This window comes from Rhineura floridana, chromosome 4 (genome assembly GCF_030035675.1).
Source record: "Rhineura floridana isolate rRhiFlo1 chromosome 4, rRhiFlo1.hap2, whole genome shotgun sequence".
In the NCBI taxonomy this organism is placed as follows: Eukaryota; Metazoa; Chordata; class Lepidosauria; order Squamata; family Rhineuridae; genus Rhineura; species Rhineura floridana.
In genome coordinates this window covers 148215049-148231476 of record NC_084483.1, presented here as the reverse complement: position 1 = coordinate 148231476, position 16428 = coordinate 148215049, and the positions used below count along the sequence as shown (strand labels likewise).

The 16428-nt window shown below is 42.6% G+C and overlaps 1 protein-coding gene across 2 annotated transcripts in view; it reads left to right on the top strand.

Annotated features, from left to right (window-relative positions):
- Positions 1-366: 366 nt before the first annotated feature.
- EIF2AK2 (eukaryotic translation initiation factor 2 alpha kinase 2) overlaps positions 367-16428 on the top strand; it is a 53161-nt gene continuing 37099 nt past the window's right edge. Inside the window, exons 1-3 of one of the 2 annotated variants that reach the window (XM_061624725.1) lie at positions 367-569; positions 5689-5821; positions 8724-8844. In XM_061624725.1, the coding sequence (XP_061480709.1) occupies positions 5700-5821; positions 8724-8844 (243 nt within the window). In that variant the 5' untranslated portion in view covers positions 367-569; positions 5689-5699. The remainder of the gene's footprint in view (positions 570-5688; positions 5822-8723; positions 8845-16428) is intronic. The other variant, XM_061624724.1, reaches the window with a different exon arrangement.

The window sequence follows — 16428 nt, the reverse complement described above, 5'->3', positions numbered from 1 at the left end:
ATGAGTTTCTTTTGTTAGTCTAACAGAGTGGCCAGGTGGGTCTATCAGGTGCCCAGCAACGATACTGGGCTGCTGATGCCTTGAACCCCTCTATCCTAAGATCAGGTTGGAATGTGTGTGAATAAATAAACCATATTTCATAAAGACACCAAAGTCTCCGCAGACCTTCTTCCCAAGGAAACCAAACCTAGGGTGAGCGCAGCATTACTTAAGTCGGTTTCAGCAAAAACCCTTCTGGACCTCAGCTGTCAAAATAAGAAAAAGAGAGAGAAACAACCACTCTCGTTTTCATCTAGTCGATTTGGAGAGCAGGCCGCATAAGCCATAAGACGCCAGCGACTTCGAGGCACCGCTAGTGGCGTCTCCGGCGAGACTTCTTTCATTTTCGGTTCTCGCGGCGCCAGGCTCGGGAATCCAAGGAGCGAAGGAGTTTCGGAAGAAGCTCGACCCAGAGACGGGAAAACGAAAGCTAAGGTGGGCTGCTTAAAGACGCGGAAGTCGCTCGCCCGGTGTGGTCCGTCTCCAGGCTGTTCAGGAGAGAAGCCGCTGCCGAACATCCCGCTTCGTTAGTAAGTACTGTATGCCAAGGCGGCTGGCTGCGTGCGTTCGGGACGGTCCTAGCTCTCAGACGGTAGCCTATCACTGGACGCACCCAAGAGTCCGGGGGGGGGGAGGGGAGTAGCCTAATCCTGCCCCTGCTTATGTGGACGTAAATCCAGGTGGTTCCAGTGGGGGCTCGCTTGCTTCCAGGTAACTGGGTAGAGCGAGGTGGCCACCTCGGCTGCTGCTCTTGGGGTCTTGCCGGGGCAGCAGGTAGTTTATTGTTGTACTTTTACTGCCCGGGAGAGGGAGAGGCGCTTGTGGCAGATTATTTGGCTCGGTCTCCAAATTATTTTGGCCTCTGCTGAGATGCACCTTGATTTAGTTGCTGCTCTGCCTCAGGAAGCAAAATGCCTTGGGTAGGCACGATTCAACGGCATCTCTTAGCTCTCCAGTATGTGTAGGTGCATGACTTGTGGGCCCCCAAAGCGTATTTGGGGATGGGCAGCCCCAGTTACTTATTTTTTCCCCATATCTTGGCTAATGTTGGTGGATGAAGACGTACTTGACCATGCAACGTGCCCAGAGGAAGCTCTGGGCCAAGCAGGATCTGATGCCGTCTTGTAGAGAATCCTCTACCATATGTGTTGATGTATAATTTATAGCAGCCCAAAGCGTATTTTGGAATGGGCACCAGTATTTACTGTTTTTCCCTACATATTTTGGCCATTGTTGATGTGCATACATGCCCTTTACCATGCCATGCACCCACAGGAAGTTCTGGCCTAGATGGGAACCAATAGCCCCTTATAGAGGATGTTAGGTCCAAACCAAACACGCGAGCTGTCTCTGCCTACCCCAGCTCACATCCACCCAGGAGGGGTGCGGGAGTTGAGTGCAAAAAGACCCACTACCAGAGATCAATTAAAAAAAGACACAGAAATCCTTTGCAAAGGGGTCCCACTACTTACAGCTCAAAGCCTTCAGAATGGGAACCTCGTTTATTGATGTCTTAGGGTATATATAGTCTCTCCCCGAGTTTACAATATCAGGGTAACGTCATAAACACAAAAGGAGCTATTGCTTAGTGATTACAGCCTTAAGATATGTAGAAGGAGGTAAAGGGGTACAGGGGAAGAGCATAAGCGGAAACATTGAGATTATCTCTTAGATTCCATGTCTGCATATTTCGCATGTCCTTGAGATAAGCACTTTGCATGAACCGACAAAGAGAAGAGTAAAGGGGTGGCCCGGCTGCAACCGGGCGCCCCATGAGTAGGAGACAGACATGAAAATTACTACGCTTGCATATCAAAGGGTTTCACAAGTCAAGGTCTGTGGGGCATTGGACAACTTATAACATTTCTATGCAAGGCACATTTATAACAATAAACAAGGTCATAGGCATGGATGTGATATAAGAAACACATAATAGTGAAGTTTCCAGCTCAAACCGGCTTTTATTCTTCGAGCCACTGGAATGTAGGTAAGGGTCAGGTCGCCAGGAAATAAACCTTTCTTGATATCAAAAGTCAGTCAGGGGTCACTTTGAATCTAATCTGGGCACTGTTAACATTTATATGGACAGGGTATAAAGCAAACTATAATGTTTAAGGCAATTCTTAAATTTCAACACAACAAGGATATTCTGCTATATATGTGGGTGTATGAGTTGTACTGCCCCAAAGCATATTTTGGAATGGACACCACCAGTTATCCCCCCCCCCATTTTGGCTGTTGGTGATGTTTGTAGATGCACCTGGCTGTGTCTGGAGGTGGAGGAAGGTCTGGGACGGGTCAGATCCCATGCTGTTTTGTAGAGAACACTCTCGGATATATGAGTGTATGATTTGTGCTGGCCCAAGGCATATTTTTTAGTAGGCACTCCCATTTTTTTTTCTATCTATCTTGGCTATTGTTGGTGTGCATAGGTGCCCCTTGACAGTCCTTTGCACATGGAGGACTCTCCGGGCTATGCAGGATCTAATGGCATCTTGTAGAGGTCACTCTCTCATATCCATGGATGTATAATTTGTGGTGGTCCAAAGCATATTTTGGGATGGGCTTCTCCAGTTTCTTATGGTTTCATCACACATTTATCAATGTTTTGAAAGCATGTTAATGTGATTGAAGAAAAGTGTTGCTGGATTCGAAAAGGAAAGTCCCTTGATCATGGAGATATATGATATGTGGTATCCCAAAGCTTATTTTGGGGTTCAAGGGCATATAAACTTTCCTTTTGAGTTCAGAAATGTATATTTTTTTAGTGTTTTTGAACTTTCGAGCAAATAAAGAACTGAGAATTAGTTACTTCTTCTAACTTTAGCATCGTTGGGTAGGCACTTTAAGAGAATTGCAGCCACTTTGGTCAGCGTGTGTCAGAGCTACAGCAAGGCAGTCTGCTGGCTTCCCCTTGGAAGCTTGTTTTGGCCACTTATGGATGTCAATAGTCACCATGTGGTAATACTTGTGTTTAAATCCCTAAGTGACTTAGGCCCCAAATATCTGAAAAGCTGACTCCTTCTCTACAGTCCTCTTCAGCTTAGCAGAAGGTCTCCTTTTGATAGTTCCTCCATGCATGGAAGTTTGGTGGGTGGCGGCCTGGGAGAGGGCATTCTCTGTGGCAGCCCCTAAGTTGTGGAATTCCATCCCCACAGAGCTGTGACTGGCAACTTCACTCTACAGCTTTCGTTTTATGCTGAAGATGTTATGTTATATTAATGTTTATTTATATTCCGCCTTTCGGCCGTAAGGCCCTCAAGGCAGCTTACAGAAAAAGTAAACACAAATATAAAAATACATCAACAAGGCAATACATCAAAAAAGCAATACATTGTACAAAAAATTAAATTAAATAGCAAATAACATTATATTAAGAAAAAAAATATCCAGGAAAGGCATTCTGTCTTGCCTGAACTTACAACTATTTCAAGGAGCGGTACACCAGTCCGAAACGGCAACGGCCTGCGGCTCAGGCCAAGAATAGTACAGTTTAACGCTGAAGGTCATCGTCTGCATGCCCTGCCAGTGACGACAATGACAATGCCGCTGGTAGAGTGGAAGCAGGGTGGCGGCAACCAGCAGGCTGACGAACTGGCCTGCCCTGTGGGCCCTCTGACACTGCAGCGGTAGCTCCCAGGCCTCGTAGTCTTGCAGCTCTTCCGGGGCGGTGGGTGCCACCGTAAGTTCCTCTCGGGCTGGCCAAACGACTAACCGGCGACGTCTGCAGGTGGAGCGAACAAACCGGGTAGATGTAGACCTTGGTCGGCCAGTTGTCATCGGCTCATTGTCGTCATTGGGCAGCATGGAATCGAAGACGCCACAGGCCACAGTGCGGATGACGGTGCAAATGGGGCCAAGACGCTGCATGGGTGCGCCTGTTTGGGCGGCTTGCTCTCGCCGTTGCAGTTGTAGTAGCGCAGCGGATGGTAGAGCGGGTAGTCCAGGCAGGGCCAGTGCCCAAACTACTGGTGGTATTCCCGGCAGGACGGAAAGCACTCCTCGCTGCTCCGCAAGACCTCCAGGAAGAGATTGCCCAGGTTCTGATGGCAACTCAAAATATGAAGAGCTGCCACCTGCAGCTTCTGTTTGTTTTTAAGACTGCATTTCTGTTTCTTGGATCTTCCAGCCAGAAGTGTGGGGAGAGCCCGACCGGACACTTTCTCTCCTGCGGGCATCGCCGCCGCAGCGCCTCTTCGCTCCCCTCTTTTTAACAAAATGTTCAGAATTTGGCTACAAAATTTGTACTTTTCTTTCAATTCTCTAGAGGGAAATTACCACCAGATGCACCTCTTTTGACACTTGAGAGAGAGATTTTTAGGACTTTCTGTAGTTGACAATGTAATTTGTTTTAAACTGTTTTTAATAATGTACTTTATATTGTTAAGACCTGCCTTGGGATCTATTGTTGAAGCGCGGGTAATAAATGTAATAATAATATTGATATTAGTTGGTTAGTGTGTCAAGGTCACAGTGAATAAAGTGAGTGAATGTTTGAGTTAATCAGAACTCTTAGGTTGGATGTTCAAATAGCAGCATGGAAGTTGAAAATAGTCTGCTCACTAGTCTGGATTAGTTTTTGGACTAGGCATCACACTTCTTACTCTTTTTGGTATTGCCACCTGCATCCTTTTTCTCTTCTGCTCCCTCCTTTTCTTTGATTAACATCTGCTCTTATGAAGACTTCTGACGAACAATAGGAGTCTTTATATGGATCTGAGATATGCTCAGTAGTGATTCCTCTCCTTATCACATCATATTGTGGCCTCTTCTGTGGCTACTCCTCCTGCAGCAGGTGGGCTGATGTCAGTAGAAATGTCTCCTGTGACCCCTGCGAGTCTGTGCTTCCCAGCATTGCCTGAGAGTTTGTGATCTGTTGATTAAGTTCCAAACATCTTAATCTGCAATTCTGTGTACACTTGAGAATTTTATTGAAATCAGTGAGACATGATTTTGAATAAATGTGCCTAGGATTGCATTGCATGCATTTGCTTTCATAGAGCTCCAGTGCTCCAACTGCTGAGCTTTGCATTTGTGGAGCATTTTGAGGACTGGGCTGTTGTGACAGTCAGCTTGGCATCAGTAGTCAGGGGCCTATGGAGGCCCACAGAATGGAAGGGGCTCACCACTGAGGAGAGATGCTGGGGACAGAATGAGCCTAGAGCTCCTGCTTCTCCCTATGGAGCTGCCACTAACCCTTCCAAATGGGAAATGGTTGTTGAAGAGGCCCCTGTGATGACATGTTTAGGGGGAGCAAGGAGAGCCACTGTTGTCTTCTTTTTGGCTCCACTGCCACTTACAAGGAGTTTGGTGCTAGTGGGGCCAAAAGGAGTATGAAAGAGTTATGCTTTATTCTTAGGCACCCTTTCTCTTGGGGAAATGGGAGGGGAAGCCAAGGCAATTTGCCAATGGGAGTGCTGTTCAGCCGCCATGTTTGTATTGGGCCTCTTGGGAAAAGGAGGTGATGGGGGAAGCCCCTATGGGTGCAATGCCACCATAACCATGGTGCGAATGGGGGATGAAGAGGAACTCTGCAGTCTCTTCCCCAGAGTGCCCTGGTTTTGACCTGGCTCCTGTACTGTTAACATGGGAAAGAAGCGCTATGATGAATGCAGCATTCCTTCTTGGAGTTTCTTTCATTTTTTCTAGGCCACACCAAAATGGCAGACAACCATGCTGGCCCACGTGTGTACATGGCAAAACTTAACGAATACTGTCAGAAAAAACGTGCACGATTGGATTATAAGGAAGTCGATGTCAGCGGCCCTGCTCATGATCGTGTGTGAGTTGATGAAGAATATCAGGAGTAGGGATGTAAAATTTGCTAAAGCCATGGAAAAAACAGTTTTTCCCCATTTTTTTCAGAAAAAACAAATTTTCAGAAAAATTGACATGCAATATTAGCACTTTTTACATATTAAAAGTCACTTTGGTACTTCAGGAACATCAAATGTAATTATGTACAAGTTGGTTTGGCATAAAATTATCACATTTGGTATATTAAAAGTACATATTATTTAAACAATTATTACAAATTGAATTTACTTTTTAAATTTTTTACTTTGCTTTGTAACAAATGGATCGACAAGGTCCTGAACTGCAAGGAACCTCTTTTTGCCAGTTTATGAGGAGCAGGCAAAAAATAATTTAAAAAAACAGAAGAAACCATGAACATTAATAACAAAGAAAATTATTTATGTCTCCGCTAGTCCTCCACAGTGTCAAGCAGTCACAAAGCATCCATTCCCATAAAAAGAACTGAGAAAAAGCGGGGACCAAGATTCAATGAAACGTTTTATTCATGATGCTAAAATAAAACATTCCATAATCCATTTTTTCTTCATTTTTTTTCAGTTTTTCAGAAAAAAATAAAATGGCTGCGGAAACCCCCTGGAAAAAACACATTTTTCCTGAATATTTCCAGTTTTTTTCCAGGCCTTCACATCTCTAATCAAGAGGTGTGTATGGAGACAGGAAGCAGGCATAGATGCTTGTTATACAAAAGTAAAGAGAGCAGGAACACTTGTTATAGTAACTAAACTAAAGGCACAGTTTTTTATGGTTAGAAAGCTCTTGGTTCCCTCCCCCCATTCCTGTTCAACATCCTGCCTAGCTCATTAGCTATACTGTAGAAACAGTTCCTTAAGTGTCACACCTTCTCGTACTATTTAGATCTGCTAGTCTTAGAGATAAAGTATAGGACAGGTTCAGGCTTCTTTTTCCATACCTAGCTCTGCCATCTGTTATTCATCCCAGTTCCAATGCTTAAGGTGGTGGTTGGAGTATGTGTTGTGTGGCTTCACTTTCCCTCTTTTGCAGTCAGTTCCTGGGTCGGGAAGGCAACAAATGGAAATGTATCTCCTTCTCTCCCTTCTTAAAGATAACTCTGTCATGAACCTGTCCTAAACCGGACCTGGTTCATCCCAGGACTCAATCCCCACCCAGGGCAATTGATCCTGGCAAGGCACAAACCAGTACTTCCCTTACCAGGGCTGAGTAAACCAGCAACAACCCTGCAAGGTAGGTAGACTGCCACCACCCCTTAAACTGGTCAACCACTCTGAGTCAAAGGGAAACCCAGAGGACTAGAAATAAATCTGCCAAGGATTCCAAGAGCCAAAAGAGCACTCCTTGTCCTGGAGCCTTAGGCAAATAACAAAATACACGGTAGTCTGTGGTCAGTAGCCAAGGTACCAGATTCAGAGCCAAATTCCTCCTGAAATGAACACACACTGGTAAATATATTTAATAAAGCTACTTCTATTTACCAGTGTGTGTTCATTTCAGGAGGAATTTGGCTCTGATATTTAATAAGGCTACTTCTAATATAAGTGAACAATTAATGTCAGTAAAATGGTTCCTTAAAACCCACACCCAAAGGAGTAAGGTAAAATACAAAGAGTTCAATCACAAAACAAAACAAGAAAACTAACCAACCTATTCTATACTTTCGAAGAGGCATGGGTTGTATAGTTGTATATAGATGCATAGTCTGGGTAGCAGATGGAAATGGAACCCACACAGGTAACCACCTATAGGCAAGATGGAACCCAGGGGAACAAAGGCTAAAGATTTCACTCCTATACTTATGGAAAAGATCCTAGCAACAGTCCAGAACTAATTAGCCAATCAGGGGGCTTTCTCATCATGCAATGCTTCTTCAAGCTTTCACGCCTAACTGGCACATACTCCCCAAACCTTCCCAGGCCAGGCTGGCCTTGAGTACCAGGCTCTTAGCTGATAAACAGGCGTTCTTGCTTGTTTTTGTTATGTGCCTCCTAGGCGAGTATGACTTATGGCGACCCTATGAATTGGTGACCTCCAAGAGCATCTGTCATGAACCACCCTGTTCAGATCTTGTAGGTTCACGTCTGTGGCTTCCTTTATGGAATCCATCCATCCCTTGTTTGGCCTTCCTCTTTTTCTACTCTCTTCTGTTTTTCTCAGCATTATTATCTTTTCTGATGAATCACGTTCTTGCTTAGGCCCCACTAATTAGCTTCAGCTGTGAAATGAAACGGCAAAGTCATTGATCTCACACAGAGGACCCATTTCAGACAAGATGAAATCCCACAGTTCTTTGCCACAGAGCCATTTTAATTTCAGGCTTTCTTGACAAACTCCTGGTGTGATGTACCCTGAGATAAATAAAGGGAGAAATGTGTATCAGTTGTAGCTCCATGGAGGCAAAAGAAGTCTAATGACTTCTTCATGTCATGGACAGGTTTTCTTGGCCCAGTGCTTGCATATAGATAAGCAGATTATCCTTGGAAACTCCCCTATAGTTATGCATGCTGAAGCCTACTTTTCTCCAGAGATCTCCTTGAAACAACATCTAGTGCAGGGGTAGCTAACTTGTGGCCCTCCAGATGTTGTTGAACTCCATCTCCCAAGCCAGCATGACTGATAGTCAGGGATGATGACAATTGGACTCCAAAACATCTGGAGGGCACCAGGTTGGGGAAGACCATTTTATATGATTGAAAAGTTATGATGAAATTAGGCATATTTTGTAAATATTAGGGATGGGAGATTTACAGTAACCAAACTATACAAAAATTTCAATTTACTTGTGTATCTTACATTCTGACTAGCTTTCCAGAGTTTTAGCATATTGAAGTTCAAGCACATTTGTCAGACTGGGTTTTTAAGTATTTGGTGAACTAATATATTTTTCATTGCAGATTCACAATAGCAGTTCTAATAGATGCAAGAAAGTATAGCCCAGGAACTGGCAAATCTAAGAAAGAGGCAAGAGCCCATGCAGCACTCTTGGCTTGGGAGATCATACAGAAGGAACTGCAGGTAAACCAAACTTATAGAATACATGCCTTGGAACATGGATGTGTCTCCTCTCCCTGTAAAATATATTTATAGTCAGAAAAGAGCCTTTGGCTTATGAGGGTCTCATAAACCTCAAGATCAATCTTGACCCTCATGCTTTTTAACATCTGTATAAAAGTGCTGGGAAATGTCATCAGAGAATTTTGGTTACTATGCGACACAAATATGTGGATGGCACCCGGCTCTACCTCTTATATCCACCTACAATTCCCAGGCAACCTGAGGAGCTCTAAAACAGGTTTCTGGAAGTGTTTGGGGGATGGATGAGGGTAAAGAAGCTGAAACTTCCTTCACGCATTAACATCTGTATGGCAAAAGCTGTTTAGCAGTGGAACAGACTGCCTTGGAAAATGATGAATTTTCCTTTATTAGTGGTTTTAAGCAGGACTGCTGTAGAAGTGGGTTTCTTGTATTAGCAGAGGGTTGCATTTGATGATCTTTGAGGTCCATTCCAACTCTGGTTCTATTAAGTTAAGTGAGCAGTTACAAAAGTTTATCCAGACTTGACTACTATAACTTCCAGGGGTTGTCTTTAAAGTTGGTTTGGAAGCGTCAGCTGGTGCAGAATGTGGCTATCTAGATGTCGGTTAAAGTCAGACGGTCAGAACATGTGACCACACTCAAGCAGGTGCCCTCAGAGACTACAATGCCAGTAACAGGGGGCCTAAACTTTGTACCCATAGTATTGACTGAAACACCTGAGGAACGTTCCTCAAGGAGGATCTTCACTGCTGGTTCTGGGGAACCCTGCTTCAGGTCTTCAGTCTATGAGAAGTTGGGGTTATCCTCTGAGGACTCCATGTCCAGTACTGGGTCAGGGTGAGGAATGACAATCCTGTACCAAATGTACAATTAGGTCTATCCTTCTCTCTCAAGCTTTTGTTTTGGATGGGTACTGTTGTCATCATGTAACGCTGATAATTCAGAATAATATTTTCAAAAAGACATTGCAATGTCTGGTGCCAACTTGAAACATGAAACTCAAAGTAAGAGCAGACCTGCGCTAACCATGGAATGAGGAGGAATTCAGTGAACAACCTTTCTCCGGTTAAGTAGATTAACTTATACGTACTGTTTATGTCGGTGTGTGCGTATAGAGATCATACAAAGCAGAAATTCTAGAGACGCATGGATCAGTAAATAAGCCAGGCCAGGCAAGTTTCTTGTAAGAGTCTTTACTGACAATAAAACTAAATCACAGTTCTCTCTCCAAACTACTGTTCTCCAAAAAACTCCTTTCCCCCACACCAGAGCTTCTGCAAGTTTCTCCTTATCTACTTGCCCGCCAGCTGCTGACCCTGGCAAACCTGGCGCTCTGTTCTGCTCGGCTTAACCCGTTTATTGCAGGTTTCCTTCTCTCTCTAAAAATCCCTGTCTGTGAGTCTCATAGCATGCTTTACTGAACAACAGCCCCCACCTGAGACTCACAGATTACAAAACTACATTTCCATTGTCACATTTATACAATATTAATTTTTCAATACACATCAGTACATGTTTCCTTACAGTATTTACATTTACATTTCAGTTTTTTTTTCTTTATTCATACAATTTTTACAGAGTTTTGTTCACTTTTATTTGATACACTCATTTATATTTCATTCTTCAATACAGTATTTCCACATGAGATCCATTGTTTCTTTGTCTATTGGACCTTCTTTTTCCCATTCTACTGGATATTCATCTGTCTCATCATTCTTTTGTGTAACGTTAAATGTGAATCTATGAGGTGGTTTTCCTTTCGTTTTTCTATCTGACCGTCTGACAGTATCTATTTCCATTTCTTCCTCACTCTCAATTTTACTTGGTCCTGCACCTGTGTCTGCATTTGTTCCTGCACTAGTACCTGGCACCTCTTTATCTTGCATTGCTACGTCTTCACTTCTCAGACTTTTCACAGTACGTTTGCCACTTTGAATTAAGTCAGTCAATGCAGTTCTTAATGGTATTTGATGCCCAAAAGGAACATCTGCTGCTTCCTGCTTGCTCGCACTATCAAGTATTACTGTTTGACTGTCTCTCCAAGGTTTATCTATCACCTTTACGCTTCTGCTTAACACTACTTGTTGTTTCTCAGGCAACCAAATTCTATAATATGAATTCTGAAATCCCAAAATACGACCTGCCTGAGCTCTAGATGCTAATTTACCATGCCTTTTCTGCTTTGACACATGCACCCAGCACTTTGCTCCAAAACGCTCTATGTGTTTCACCCTGGGTTTTCTTCCAGTCAGTTTCTCATATGGAGACATGCCTATTACTCTGTGCACAAGGCGGTTCTGAATGTAAGCAGTGTACAGAATACATTCACCCCAATAGGTGTTATTCATATCTGCATCGGCCAGCATGGCTCTCATTGAATCCTGCAGTGATCGGTTCCTCCTCTCTGCAGTCCCGTTGGAGGATGGGCTGAAGGGAGCAGTGAGACTTTGTAATATTCCCTTCTTTTCCAAATATGTTTTAAATGAATTACTGATAAATTCCCCACCTTGATCTGATTTGATATTTTTGATAACAACCCCATATTGTGTCTCTGTCCTCTGTATGAATGCCTTTAGTTTATCTTCTGCTTCACTTTTTTTTTTCAATAAGAAGACATGTGTAAATCTGGAAAAATCATCTACAATCACTAAATAAAATCTTGCCCCACCTTTTGAGCACTGGAAAGGTCCAGCCAAATCCACATGTATGAGCTGATAGGGTTTAGTGGTAGTACTTTCACAGCTCCTATTTACAGGAGTCACAGTCATTTTTGTTTTATAACATACCTCACATTCATCCACATGCTCACAGTGTGTTAATTCCAAATCTTGACTATGCTTTGGAGTATTTTTCACTTTCTCAAAATGTGCGTGCCCTAATTTTCTGTGCCATTCATGTATACAGTTTTCGTGTTTGTTTTTATTTACTCCTATCCAGGCACACGTGGGTTTATCAAGCTTGCTCTCTACCATAAACATTTGATTCTGTAATTTCCCTTGCATACAGATTTCACCATCTTTTCTCACAAAACATCTATCCTTTTCAAATGTAATTTTACAACCTATTTGAGCTAGTTTTCTCACTGATAGAATGTTATATTTTAAACCAGAAACTAATAACACATCTGTCAATATAGTTCCCAAATTACTTAACTTAAGTGTGCCCTTTGCAATAGCGTCCTGAGTCGATCCGTCAGCCAAATAAATCTTCTCCTGTATCGGCTTTGATGTGTAAAATAAACTAGAGTCTGTGATCAGGCAATTAGACGCTCCGCTGTCTAACAGTCATTTAGAGCTAATTAGTTTATTGTCCTCCTTAGTAATAAAGTTCACGCTTGTTCTCTGACGTCCGAAGTCCCTGTTAGTTCTCTTCTTACTTAAACAATGTCTCTGTATATGTCCTCGGGACCCACAAAAATAACATATTTTATTCTCTTGCCTGTTTCTTTGATATTGATTATGTTGTACAGTCTCAGTCTCTTTTAATTCAGTCTTCTTACTCTCTTGTCTCCTATTCCATTCTTGTTGAAGTTTCTGTTCTACAAAGTCCAAATTTAAATTTCCGTCTGGTAAAGTTTCTAAGCTCGAGACCAGCACATCCCATTTTCGATCAAATGAAGATAACAGTATATAGACCATCTGAATGTCACTATGATGCACTCCTCTTTCTTGAAGTTCAGCAAACAATCTACGAAATTCAGCCAAATGCTCTGTCATAGTCATTTCATCTGTAAAACGCATCTGATAAAGTTTCCGTGCTAAACACAGCCGGCTCCCTGCGGTTTGCTGCACATGAGCGGCCCTTAGCTTCTCCCACATTTGATTAGCTGTCGGCTCATTACTCACCAGCAACAGTTGAGAATCAGACAGCCCCAGCGTAATAAAAGCCTTCGCTTTCTCGTCTTTCTTCGTCCACGCTGCTGAAGGAGCTGCCGGAGGGGGGTTTTCTACGACATCATTCAAATCTTCTTTAATCAGAACTGCTCTCATTCTCCATTTCCAGCTGGAGTAGTTTACAGCATTCAGTCTCTCCATCGGCATCCCGGATGACAGGTTTACAGCCATGTTGTCCACTCTTACTTGCCTCTTTCGTGCACTTTCTTTTCTCTCTGCAACGACGTCACTTGAACCCCTTACTTTGTATGATAAGCTGGGCCCATAACCCCTGTCGGTGTGTGCGTATAGAGATCATACAAAGCAGAAATTCTAGAGACGCATGGATCAGTAAATAAGCCAGGCCAGGCAAGTTTCTTGTAAGAGTCTTTACTGACAATAAAACTAAATCACAGTTCTCTCTCCAAACTACTGTTCTCCAAAAAACTCCTTTCCCCCACACCAGAGCTTCTGCAAGTTTCTCCTTATCTACTTGCCCGCCAGCTGCTGACCTTGGCAAACCTGGCGCTCTGTTCTGCTCGGCTTAACCCGTTTATTGCAGGTTTCCTTCTCTCTCTAAAAATCCCTGTCTGTGAGTCTCATAGCATGCTTTACTGAACAACAGTTTATAGGCAGATCCTTCTTTAAGACCAGTGCCACCTTCTCCATCATCATCACCGTCACCACCACCTCAATTGCCTGAGCCTGCTGCAAATCTACCACAAGTACCACCTTTGTCTAACTGTATTGCCTTGCTCAATGAATATAAACTGAAGAATAAAGTGGTGGTTCATTATGTTTTGGTTTCTAAATCTGGGCCAGAACACATGCCAATGTAAGTTATCAATTATATTTGATTTTTTAAACTATTATTTTCCTCTTTTTTTAAAAAAAACCTAAAGTTCTTAGTGATTTATCAATGGTAATGGATTCCTTTCAACACATGGACTTTTGCTTTGTTTTCTGCTTGGAGTATTCTATTATCTCATAGCAGGAAGTTGGATCAGAACCACAGCCTAGGGGATTGATTACTGAAAGCTTCCTATGTTGTTTGAAGGTGTTCATCTTTGAGTTGGGTGGGGTCAGATTTTTTTTTTTATGTTCTTGCAGGATGAACATTTTTAGTTAATACTGTTCTTTTCTCTTTTGATGTATTTTAAATTTGGTATTGTATGCTTATTAAAAAATATAAGTAACCCCCCATAAGTCAATTTTGAGACTTTTTTGGAGTAAGCGACAAATAAATATAATAAATAATATATATGGCCTTCCTAAACAATTTTCTTTTAATAAGAATCTGGATAAATTAGCTGATGAGTAAATTAAAGCCTCCAACCCACAGTGTCGTACAAAGCACTTTCTTTTAATGTATTCAAATGTGTAGAAGCTGTGTTTCTTCGTTTCCCTTTCCTTTGTTGCGTAGCTTTACCAAGAAACCAAAGCAAATTAAATAATCTGAGATGATTTTCTGTGGTTGATCCCATGCCATATGTCTGTTTAGGGAACTGGACAGACTAAGAGCAAAGCTGCAAAGAACTTGGGGCTGTTACTGAAAATTGGTAACATCTAGTTGAACTTACCCTGAATAGTAGCAGGCAGGCCTTCTCCATGGTGGCACTCCAGCTTTGGAATGTCCTGCCTCTTGAAATTCAGTTGGCATTTATTCTTGGGGTATTTGGGGTGGTAAATGAAAACATTGTGCTAGCACAAGGGGATATTCCCCCCTCTCCCCCTGTATGTGCTCCGCGGCATCTCCAAATCTGCTCTGGGGGATTGGGGGAACCCCAGGAACAGATTTAGGGGACACGTGGGGGAGGGGGAGATTGTTCTGTCAGCGCAAGATTTCTCCTTGCACAACGGAACAATCTGCTTAATGTTGCTTTGAATATAACCCTGGGCTTTTTATCCAGGCATCTAGAAATGGTCACTGATGTTTAGTAATTGCTGTACTTGTGATTTTATTGTGTATTTATAATCATACATATGGGTATGCTGTTTTATTGAATTTTGTTTTTACCTGGCCTGAGATCTTTGGATGAAGGGTGGAATACAAATGGTCTGAATCATGGTTTTCCAAATTCTGAGTTCATTGACCCCCGATGAGCTTATAAAGTTGTCATGCCCCAACCAAAATTCTTCAGAATGTAAATGAAATAATGTCAAGAAATATCAATATATAATCAACATTTATTAATCATCAGTCGCTATTACCAGAGATCATAAAATGTAAAATGTTGCCTAGTGGAGCAGCAAGGATGTGTCTTGAACTAGTGCGGTGGATAGTGGTGGTGGTGATGGTGGAAGAAGTGCAGCTCTGAAGCCTAGGTCTAAAGTCTTTTTCAAAGCTCCTTGGAGCTTTACAAAAGTCAGTTTGTTTTTATATCTTTGCATCTTTAGGGGAGGGAAAGAGGAGTGTTGGAATTATTATTCTGACACTATAAAAATAATACTGTTTAAAAATGAAACTTCACCTGTATACATTTTTATAGCAATAAAGCACCATGGTGTGACAATACTGTTGAATTATGTAATTCTATTCTTATATACAGATGTTCCTCAATGGCAAGGGAGGTACACTCTGTAGATGCCCATGCCCTTTATATCTGACCTCATAGCTCCTACTTAATTTTGTTGCCATTCCTTGTAAACCTTTCCCTCCTCTCCTCTCCCCTTTGGACCCTTGTGCACCTTCAAAATCAGCTGCAGACAGTTGGTGGACCCTCCAGACAAGATTTGGGGGGGGCAGTAGAGGGAAACATAAGTGCCAGAACTCCACTGGCATTGCTTTGGATACAACCCACATACCCACAAACAAGCACACACTGCAACATATTTTGTTGGCTACAATAAAATGCTTGTTTCAAGCCTATTTTCAGATGGGACCAGTAGTGTAGTGGCAAATTCAGAAGTGCAGGGTCCCTTCATGATAGTGATGCCACACTCCCTCACAGGCACACACTCTTTCCCTTGTTTCTCTTGCTGTCCTCAACTACAGACGTCCCTAGGAGCCAATTAGCATGAAAGGGGAGGCTGTGGGTAAGCTGTTGAGAAGAGTCTTCTCAGTGGCTGACAAATCTCCTTTCATGCTGATTGGCTCCTACATAGAGACCTGGCTGGGCCTTTGCTCTCAAAAAAGTAAGGGGTCTACAACTCTGGATGACTACACCCTGGAAGGAACCCCCGAGGTTCTAAGGAAGGGCTCTGCTGGTGCAGAGGCACTGTGGCTGCCATGTTAGCTACCTTAGATTGACCAGGAAACAGGCAGCTGTATAAATCTTTTTTATTGTGCATTTATGATTATTTGTGCTCATGATAGAATCAGGGTGGTTATATACAGTTGCGCAATATGGTTCCTAAAAGTTTTGGGACAGACATACTGCTTCACTTCTAATCTGTGCATGCCCCATAACTTCCTCCTGAAATCCTCTGGCTTTTTATACCACAAATGTACTCTGCCTTTGTTGCACTGTAGTGCAAGAGTGCCTCTCCAGACAGCAGTAATTCAATAAAATTGAGGAAGCATCACAGGACAGTTAATAAAGTGGAATGATATGTGGACAGTACAGTATAAATCCACCACTAAAGAAAATACTCTCGCAAAAAAAGAGAAAAATCAATCTTGAGAGGTCCAGAGAAAATATGGTGGGGCACAATTGATTTGTGCGTCTTGCGTACATCAGACATGATTGTT